This window comes from Cajanus cajan, chromosome 3 (genome assembly GCF_000230855.2).
Source record: "Cajanus cajan strain Asha chromosome 3, NIPB_CcT2T_4, whole genome shotgun sequence".
NCBI classification, from domain to species: domain Eukaryota; kingdom Viridiplantae; phylum Streptophyta; class Magnoliopsida; order Fabales; family Fabaceae; genus Cajanus; species Cajanus cajan.
The window spans coordinates 41216660-41227769 of record NC_138519.1 but is presented as its reverse complement, the minus strand read 5'-3'; the positions used below and the strand labels follow the sequence as shown (position 1 = coordinate 41227769).

The 11110-nt window shown below is 32.6% G+C and overlaps 1 protein-coding gene across 1 annotated transcript; it reads left to right on the top strand.

Annotated features, from left to right (window-relative positions):
* The first annotated feature begins 5975 nt into the window (after nt 1–5975).
* Nucleotides 5976–8652, top strand: LOC109788141 (G-type lectin S-receptor-like serine/threonine-protein kinase LECRK3). Its single transcript, XM_020346806.3, has one exon. The coding sequence runs from the start codon at nt 6024–6026 to the stop codon at nt 8448–8450; it is 2427 nt and encodes an 808-aa protein (XP_020202395.1). The 5' UTR covers nt 5976–6023; the 3' UTR covers nt 8451–8652.
* Nucleotides 8653–11110: the final 2458 nt, after the last annotated feature.

Here is an 11110-nt window from a genome sequence, read left to right as displayed (position 1 = left end):
GATATCTATCCTATTGCATACAAGAAGAATGATAAATAAAGCAGTATATAAGAGAGAAGAATTTGGGAACCTCTAAAAAAAACTTTTATAACCCTTCTTGTAAATCAACATAGGGGCACTTTTTGGAAGCCTCTTCACTCTACAAGAACCTCTCTATCACTTAGAATTCTCAGGGAGGGCGAAGGAATCAAGTGTGTGGAAGAATAAGCCTCTGGCATGCTTTTATAGGCCTCCAAGGAAGGGGAACGACCGTTCCCAACACTAAAATGACCATTCCGCGCTTTAAAAATACACTAAACTAGGTCATTAGGAACAATCATTCCTAATCTAGGCCTTATGTTGAAAATTGTCATTGGGAATGACCATTCCAAGGGTGGGAACGGCTGTTCCAAGCCTAAATTAGGGTTTCACCCCTTTTTTGTGTAAAAATGCCTCCTAAACTTCCTATGCCTTGTCTTAAACTGCCTCCGTACCATTCTTGGCCTCCGAGGGTTGCTCCTCTTGTCTTAAAGGTTTCCCGATCCTTATAGAAAAAGCCCGAACAAAAATCGATGTCTACACCCTATAAATTAGTATCATGCAAAGCATCAAATGAGCTACTTCAAGCACCATTTAACACCATTCCTTAGTAGTTTTGTGTTAGGTTTGATCTCAGCCATGTCGGGTGTAGGTGTTGTAGAGAGGGTGTTGTCTTCTCCTCCTTAAGTGCACAAAACATTGTACTAGGCATGATAACATCAAAAATAGATCTTATGGTCTTCATATGAATCATCGCCCTAAATGTTAGTATTCCATTGCCATTAGAATCACATAAAAAGGAGATTTATAGCTCAAGTTATGATTAAATTAGTGAGCGAAGGTCAGTGAATCATATTAAGGCTAAAACACTATGATTTTGTAACTTTTAAAAGTAGTAAATGACCGAATTAACTCTTAAAAACAAACCTTTTTTCTTGAAAAACTATCTTTTCAAAAATGTGTTTGTCACCATCAAAAAGAAGGAAATTGTTAGGTCAAAAGATGATCTTAGATCCCTTGAGTTATAAGTTTTATTGATAACAAACATAAATTTTTTTTTTGATAAAAGTTTTTCAAGTTATTCAATAAGATGAATGCACTAAGACAATATGTTATGTTCACATAAAAAGTCTAATAGATGAAACACTTCATCTATAAGACATTTATTTTAAATTCATATAACTTAAGATGTATGGTAACTAAATCAATTTTGGTGTACATGATTCCTTAACAAACTAAAGTAAACTAACTTCCTTCAAGCCCACAATGGCAAAAGAGAATAAAGATATACTTTGCATCAGAAAAAGACAAGCAATTCCCTTGAATCACAAAAATCCTCAAAAAAGTTATTTTTGAACTAACACATGCATGACGCCACCTTTTAGATAAGCAACTTCCTTGTTCAGATAAGAAGTGACAATTTGGTGAAACATGTTTAATGCGAGCAATTAATGCACCATCAAACACTTGTCTCCATATGGAACAAAAATTGAAGATAGACGAAGCAAGTCTATGAAAGATGCTAAAGGATTTAGGTCATCTTCACCAAAATACTTATATAAAGAAGTTTAAAGAATAAAAATGAAGCAAAGAAATATACATATTGTAAAATTACATTGATTCTTTCAATGTATAAGTCTTGTACATAATATTGTAGTATCATGTCTTGAAAGTAAGACAAACAACATAATTATCTTACCTAGCTTTAACCTTATGTTATTACTTTGAGCTTGAAGAGGCTTGACTGAAAAAATAATACTTGGTTGTTTGAAGCTTGAAGAGGCTTTGTGTTAAAAAATACTTGGATATTTGCTTGAAGAGGCACGTTAAAGAATACTTAAGTTGATCTAGAAGTGGATTGTAAAAAGATACTTGTATATTTGTAAAAAAAATGGTAGAACATGATTAGATTTAATCAAGAATTGGACGTAGTCTCGGTGATTCAGATGAACCAGTACAAAAATACTTTGTGTTCTTCTAACTTACTCTTTCATCTACACTTCTATAATTTCGCTACTACTTCACTATTTCAAAAAAGTGAGTTTTTGATTAACATTATTCAACCCCCTTCTAGTGTCTTTCTTTTGTCCATAGTGGACCAAGTGCTTACCACTAAACCAAAAGTTATAGCTGATAGTTAGGGCGTAACTCTTTCTACTTAATCGTAGCAGCCTAAGGTCATGTGTTTAATTCTCACTGGGATTGGTGAGGGAGAGATTATTTGTTGGGTGGCATCAATTGTCTCATGGCGAAGGCCTAGGCTAGTCAAGTCATAACTGAGACACATGGTGCTTTAACTATTACAGTTAAGTAGAAAAAGTTGTGCCCTAACTTTCGGCTATAACTTTTGGCCTAGTTGTAAGTTCTCGATCCAACAATGTTATTTCTTTTGAAATCAAAGCTTACCATTATGGTAGCAAGGTAGGAATAGGAGTATATTTTGTGAGCCATGTTGGAGGATGGTGGTGTTGGTTGGGCTACTCTTATGTTGTTGTCCTATAATTGTTATTTGACTAACAAGTAGTTGGATTACTATAGATATGTGTATATGTGTGTGTAGATGATTTGTGGTATAGTCTTATTGGCAAATGTTTATGTTTTCAATATATACTTCTATATATATACAGTAACGGATTCAGAAACTTTAGATAGTACGGACAATATTTATTAATATATTTATAGTATTAAAAATTATACATATAACTTTTAAAAGTATAAATATATATCATAATTATTTTTTTATAATTTTTTATATTTATGATTATAAGTAAAGATAAAAATAAATTAGGTCATACTATATTATATTATAATTTAGTAGGTTTAAACATAACTTTTTAAAAAAATATATATCCTAAGTATGATTTATTTATCTTCCATAAACATTTTTTAAGTATTTGATTAGAACTGCAATCCTAAAAATCTAATTTATAATAATTTAATACTAATAAAAAAATATAAAAATAAATATGTTAAATTTTATAAAAATTAAGTTTATTTTATTTATGATATAAACATGTTTTTAATATCTAATATGTATTTTTAGATGATAGTTTATTTTAAAATATATTTTATAATAAAAATTCTAAATACAACATAAATCTTTCGATATTTCCTATTTTGATTTTTTTAATCAACATATATAATAAATAGAAAATACAAAAGGTAAACATATATACTGCAAATTTTATTTTATCAAAAATTAATTTTTTTAACATATTATATTATATATATGATTATTAAGATATATATATATATATATATATTATCATTAAACTTTTTTTAAAAATTGATTCGTTATTAAGGAATATTCTTTATCATATAAGAGAATTAATCTCCTTAAAAAATTTGTCAATCATCTAATAAATGAATATCTCCTCCAAATTTATATTTTATACATATGATAATTTAAATATATATGTTAATTTTATTAAAATATATTTTTTATTTTTTAAATATATTTTTTTAAAATAAAGAAAATATGCATGTATCAAATAGAAATGGGGGCAAGTGCCCCCACTGTTGACAACCTAGATCCGTCCCTATATATATATATATATTATTGCATGAATATCTAGGAAATTTTTGCCTGGTAATCCTAGTTTAAATAGAACTATGTTTTTCATTGCTTTATTTGTTGAATTGTAAAGTGTAGAGACCTGTCAATTTATTATAAATCCTCTCAAGAAAAGGAAACCCCCAACACTAGTTCTAGACTAGTAGCATAAAATGTTTTAAGTGTCTAAGGACAAGGCACATTGTCTTTCAATACCCCACCAAAATGACCATGATCTTAAGGGGAATAAACCATTATAGTAGTCATGAGGAGACTGCATCTTCTTCCTCCATCTCTAATAGTAGTGAAAAAGAGGGTGGAGATTGTTCAAGTGGAGAGGAAACTTATCCATGTAATGGTGATCTCTTGATGGTTAGAAGGCTTCTTAGAAGCCAATCTTTTGAACTTAACCAATCCCAAAGAGTGAACTTATTTCATATAAGATGTAAGGGTTTTTATAAAACTTGTTCTCTCACTATGGATAGTATGATTCATGTTGTAATGTATGTAGTATAAGGTTGGTTAACAAGCTAAGACTCATTGTCATTCCCCACCCAAAGCCTTATAGAATTTAGTGGTTGAATGATAAATAGGAAATAGTAGTTGACCAACAAGTGGCAATTACACTTTTAAGAGGAAACTACAAAAATGAAGTTTTATGTGATATGGTTCATATGGGAGCTAGTCACATTTTGTTGGGAAGACTATGACAATTTGACAAGAAAGATATTCATAATGGTCTTACTAATAAAATAACCCTCACACATATGGATAAGAAGTTTGTGTTACATCTTCTTTCATCTTCACAAGTGGTTGAGGATGTTTCTAAAACTAATTTACTTTTGTTTTCTTATAAAATTAAATTTAAAAACATATATAAAGATATTTTTGACATTATATTGAAACTATTTTAAAATCACTCCCCTCCCCTCCAAATCCTCCCAATATTGGACGGAGGTTAAAATTAGATGAAGAGAGGTTTTGCCCCTTCTCTTCTCTCATAAAAATTGAATCAAACAAGATAAGTTTATAAAAATTTCTCTCTCCCCCTTCATTCCCCTTCAACCAAACATTATGTTAGGATTTTGAATGGTGTTTTACCCATAAATAACATAACCTTTTTACTCTAAAGTCCTAAAATTTGTTTATTTGATAACAAAATGAGTTAGCTACTCAATAGATAGTCAAATTGAAAAAAGTGTTAAACTAAAACACCATTCACATTCTTGAAAGCATATGTTGCTGACACTTTAGTCTCTAAAAGTATAAAATTTTTAAAAGAATCCAAAAGTATAAAATTTGTAAAAGAATTCCTGAAAAAGTGAAATGTTACTTACTTTTTAATTCAAAATTTTAAAAAAATGTGACTTAAATGATAATATTAATGTATATTTAAGAATTAAAATGACAATAAGTGAGCATTTAGAGACTTAAATGAAAAAACTAAATTATTCAAGGAATTATTTATAATTTCATTATTTTAAGATTTAAAGTGCTAACAACACACTTTCAAAAATTCAAAAGGTGTTTTTATCAAAAATGTTACTTTGAGAAAGAGTAAATAATTGATTTAACCCTTTAAAATTATAATGATCAATAAAATTGGTCCTTAAAAATTATAAAATAATAAAATTACTTAAAATTGTACATTATTAAGCAACTCAGTTCCTAAAATTATAATGGATCATCAAATTAGTCCATGAAACAAATAAAATGGTAGAGTAATTTTTGAAATTGTAATTTATTAATCAATTTAGCCCTAAAATTATAATGGTTGGTCAAATTAGTTCCTACAAATAATAATAAATAAAAAAACTTATTTTCATTTTTGGTCTTCAAACTTTTAAATTTGGTAAATTTTGTCCCTTAATTTTTTTTAACGCATTTTCACCTTAAACTTTTATAATTTCACAAATTTTTCGTCTTAACAACATTATATATCTTATTTTTTTTTCAAGGATCAATTTAACCGAATCTTACAATCATAGGACTAAATTAATCGATATTGATAATTAGAAACTGTTTTCTCATTTTATTAATATTATAAGAACCAATTTAATCAGCAATGATTGACTCTATAATCAAATGTAAGTTAGTTTGTGGACTGAAATAAGTCCAAAATCAAACCTGCCTATCAATTTCTAGGAACAAAACTATTATTTAATCAGTTTTACATTCAATTTAGGGATATATAATGTGGGTCGTATGATCTGCGTTACAATTAAGTTGCTGAACGTGTAGATAGAATTGCACCCCACTACTTTGTTGCTAGCTAAGACTCAAGACTTGTACACCATGGGATGGGTCAAAGTTGACCAAGTCAAACATATCCATTCAACAAGGACAAAGACTTCCACGATCATCGTAATGGAATTCTTAGTCTTTGGATTGATTTATATTTATATTTATCAACATACCTAACTAAAACGTAAGGAGCAAGTTGATTCTCACCATGGCTTCCCCTTTGCTTCCCCTTCTCTTCTGCTCAATGATTCTGTTACCCTTTGTTCTAGCCCAAACCAAAAGCGTTATGGTCATTGGTGACTCTCACACTGCAACAACCAGCACCTCCCCATGGTTGGTTTCATCACCTTCCGGTGACTTTGCCTTTGGCTTCCTCCCACTTGAGGACACTCCCAACACTTTCATACTTTGCATTTGGTATGCAAAGATTCCAGACAAGACCATAGTTTGGTTTGCCAATAGGGACAAGCCTGCCCCAAAGGACTCAAAAGTGGTGCTTTCTGCTGATGATGGGTTGGTCCTCACTGCTCCAAATGGTGATCAGTTATGGACTTCTGAGGGCCTTAGTGTTAAAGTTTCTAGTGGTGTTTTTAATGACACTGGCAACTTGATGCTTAAGGATAGTGGCTCAAACAGTGCTTGGGAGAGTTTCAAGGATTACAGAGACACCTTGCTGCCCTATCAGACTCTGGGAAGTGATCAGAAGCTTTCTTCTAGGCTTAAGGAGAATGATTTCAACCTGGGCAGGTTTGAGTTATTGTTTCAAAATGATGGTAACCTTGTGATGCACTCTATAAATTTGCCATCTGAGTATGCTAATGAGAATTACTATGAAAGTGGAACCATTGCGTCCAACACTTCAAGTGCTGGAACTCAATTGGTTTTTGATGGATTAGGAGGGTTGTATATTTTGAGAGAGAACAAAGAAAAATTCAACTTTTCAGAAGGGGGTGGTAGAGTTTCTACCACCCAATTTTACCTAAGAGCAACTCTTAATTTTGATGGGGTGTTCACACTCTATCAACATCCAAAGGGTTCTTCTGGAAGTGGAGGTTGGACCCCAGTGTGGTCTAAACCAGATAATATCTGTAAGGCTAATATGGTTGATAAAGGTAGTGGGGTTTGTGGATACAATAGCATTTGCAGTTTAAGAGATGATAACAGGCCAACATGTAAGTGCCCAAAATGGTACTCACTGGTTGATCCTAATGATCCCAATGGTAGCTGCGAACCAGATTTTGTACAAGCATGTGTTGGAGATGAACTTAGAGAGGATCTCTATGATTTTGAGGTGTTGATAGATACTGATTGGCCTTTGTCAGATTATGTTCTTCAAAAGCCCTTCACTGAAGACCAATGCAGACAATCTTGTAAGGAAGATTGCATGTGTTCTGTTGCCATTTTCAGGCTAGGTGACAGCTGCTGGAAGAAGAAGTTGCCACTTTCAAATGGTAGAGTTGATACCACACTTAATGGTGCAAAGGCCTTCATGAAAGTGAGGAAAGACAACTCATCATTGCTTAATCCTCCGATCATTGTGAAGAAGAAGGACAGGAGCACTTTGATTTTGGTTGGCTCGGTGCTTTTGGGTGGTTCTGCTTGTCTCAATCTCATATTTGTTGGAGCAATCTGCTTGAGCACTTCCTATGTTCTTCAGTACAAGAAGAAGCTTAGAAGTGTTGGCAAAATTGACACTACAGTGGAAACCAATTTGCGTTGCTTCACCTATGAGGAACTTGAGGAAGCCACCAATGGCTTTGACAAAGTGCTAGGAAAGGGAGCTTTTGGTGTTGTGTATGAAGGAGTCATCAACATGAGTTCCGTTACTCGCGTGGCAGTAAAAAAGCTGAACACTTTTCTCTTGGAAGATGTTCAGAAGGAATTCAAGAATGAGCTGAAAGTCATTGGCTTCACTCACCATAGGAACTTGGTTCGTTTACTTGGATTCTGCGAGACTGAATCAGAAAGGTTGCTGGTTTATGAGTTCATGAGCAATGGCACTTTAGCAAGTCTTCTTTTCAATGTGGAGAAACCAAGTTGGAAACTGAGGCAACAAATTGCAAATGGGGTTGCTAGAGGACTTGTATATTTGCATGAAGAGTGCAGCACACAGATCATCCATTGTGACATAAAGCCTCAAAACATACTCCTTGATGATTACCATATTGCAAGAATTTCTGACTTTGGATTGGCCAAGCTTTTGAACATGAACCAAACCAGAACCAACACTGCCATAAGGGGAACAAAAGGGTATGTTGCAATTGAATGGTTCAAAAACATGCCAATCACGGCTAAAGTGGATGTCTATAGTTATGGGGTGATGTTGCTTGAGATAGTTTCATGCAGAAAAAGTGTACAGTTTGAGGAAGAAGATGAAGAAAAAGCAATCCTAACCGATTGGGCTTATGACTGCTATAATGAAGGTGCTCTTCATGCCTTGGTTGAGGATGACAAAGAGGCATTGGATGACATGAATACCTTGGAGAAGTTGGTAATGATAGCCCTTTGGTGTGTGCAAGAGGATCCTGATCTTAGACCAACCATGAGAAATGTGACACAGATGCTTGAAGGTGTTGTTGAAGTGAAAGTGCCACCATGCCCCTCACTAATTAGCATTCAATATTCCCTAAATTAATCAGTTGGTTCTAATCCTAGCTGTGGTATCTAGACGCTAGTGTAACTTGTAAAAATTGCATTTATGTATGTGTATCCATTTGATTTATGTTCCTTCTGCATTAACATTTGGGGATTTAGATCAATTGAACTTTTGTATTAACTAGCTTAGTGACCCAGTTATGTTATGGATTTTGAGTATATGTGAGTAAATTTAATAAAAACACCCATGCAATGATGCAAAAGAAATTAAGAACAGACTATTAAATTATATTCATGCTTGTTGCTTGAGAACCACAAAACTATTAAATAATAAATAAGAGTAGTTTTAGCCCACAGGAATCCACCCTGCACTTTGATGACCGAATTCAGCATATAGACATGTTCACTTTATTACTTGAGAATGACTCATATGTTTAATAATCACAAAGCAGCCAAGGGGTGTTTGGAGAACTAGGGAGTGTTTGAAAAAGAAAAGTTTGTACACATAGTTTGATAAACATGGATTTATTCATTGTACTCTGAAGATATTGGACTAAGGTAACAACCGATATGCAATATTCACTAGCAAATTTTAATTTCCCATCATATTTATTCATCACTAATTTAAACGTGGCTTTTGACATGTCCCGTTTTAGTTATCACACAGTAATTATTGTCGTTCTATAATGGAACAAATGATTGTTATTATTATATTATAGCTTTCCCATATTACCAACACCGGTAAAACTGTAAAATTTCAATAAAACTAATAACAACACACTCTTGGACACTATCTGACTTGTTAAAATTTATTAAAAAATATAAAAATTGGTAAATTTCATATTTTATTTAATGATTATCTTTCTTGATTTTGTAATTTTTAATAAACTTTCACCAATAAAAAAAAATGTATTAAGAAGAGTATGTTAAAAAATGTGTTTCTAGTTCTGTTCAAAGTTGAATATGCAAACACAACCACAGCACTACATAGACTAGTATTTAAAGGAAACTTATACACATAGCTGAGTAATACACGGTATGTTGCTAAGCTTAGCAGTGGTGTACCAGACATGAAAAGAAAAAGGAGCATGCGATTGTATTATCCACAATTACACTTTTGCTGTGTTTTTTTGGGGAAATCTAAGAGAGATATTTGGAAAAGATTTAGGAAAAATATTGAGTATTTCTCCTGTAGTTGGAAAGAAACTACAGGGTGGTGCAGTCCGAATCTAATCGTTGGAATATTTTTTTAGCTTGTTTATGTTTACGTTTTTTTTTTTTTTTTTTATACTAAGCTTGTTTATGTTTATAATGTTTTAATGGATAAACTATATAATATCCTAAGTTGGTAATTTTAATGGATAAAAAAAATTTATAAAATATCAAATTAAGGATGTAGATTTGATGCAGATGAATATACAATAGTAGGGAATCCAAATTTGGAAGGGAATTGGGAAGAAGTTACAAAAAACATGGGGTTTTCCGGTATTTCCTCCCACTATAGTTATGATTTTAGGTGAAAAGTACTTGTAAGGTGTTCCTTAAAAAATAAATAATTTATTTTTACAATATAAATAAATAAGAAATCCTTTTTTAAGGAAAAAAAATATATTTTTAATTAATATAAAAAATTATATTATTTCTTTATTTATTTTCACTCATTCATGCGAGCACAATTTTTATTTTCCTATTTTTTTTCTTCTTATTATGATGGTGAAAATTATGAAGAAGTGAACGGATTGGCTTCCATAGCCTTCACCAAGCACAAGATCGTCTTCTTTGAAGTTGGAACCGATTGAATGAAGCATAAGTGACTCGGAGAGTCAGATGGATGACTTGGGACTTCTAGACTAAAAAGGAAGCATCCTAGCACAAGAAGCAAAGGAAAGCTCACTTTCAAAAGTTGGAAATGAGATAGGTTTTTCCTAATTCTAAGTGTGGCTCTCGGTGACCTATGAGGGAGAATTTGGCTGAATGGTTTTTCAGAAAATTCTCATTGATTTCAAAAGTGATTTTACAATACAAGAGTGAAACATATATAGGTGCGGAAGTGATCTAGCTTGGCGCCAATCCGTGGCATCCAAAATGGCGCCAAGTTTGAATTTCAAATTTGAATTTTGAAATTCAAACTTGGTTAGCCATGTGCTTAAACTGGCTCCCCTTCATCTTGATGTAATTTGGAAGCAATTTGGAGTGAATTTGTGGTGCACATGGCCGGCCATCAACATGCTAATCCATGTGACTCAAATTCAAACCAAATGTTTCCTAAATAACATCTAAATGAGATCTAATGCACCTATTAATGCTTTCTTTGTATAATCCTAATCTAATGGCCGAAATACAATGGCCAAACAAATACAATGAAAAGAAAATATTACAAGAATGAAAATAAGCCCAATATTGGATATTAAAAGCCCAAAGGCCCATGAAGCCCAAAACCAGGCCCAGTAAGCCTAAAGCCCAAAAATTCCTAATCTAGGGTCCATAATACAAGACCAAAACAATATGACTTCCTACACTACTAATATGAAATAAAGAGGTGGTCATTCATGCAAAGCCCAAGTGAAAAGCACCCTAGGCCCACCAAGCCCATTGGGCCCACTAAGCTCTAAAGCAGTCAAATCTTCAAGTAGTCTTCTAGCCATTGCTCTAGTAGTTGGACCCTTGGTCCATGCTCTTCCATCATCCCCTCCCTCTTGA

What these genes read in the sequence shown, in the direction of transcription:
- LOC109788141 (XM_020346806.3), top strand. Translation starts at nt 6,024, where the DNA reads ATGGCTTCCCCTTTGCTTCCCCTTCTCTTCTGCTCAATGATTCTGTTA.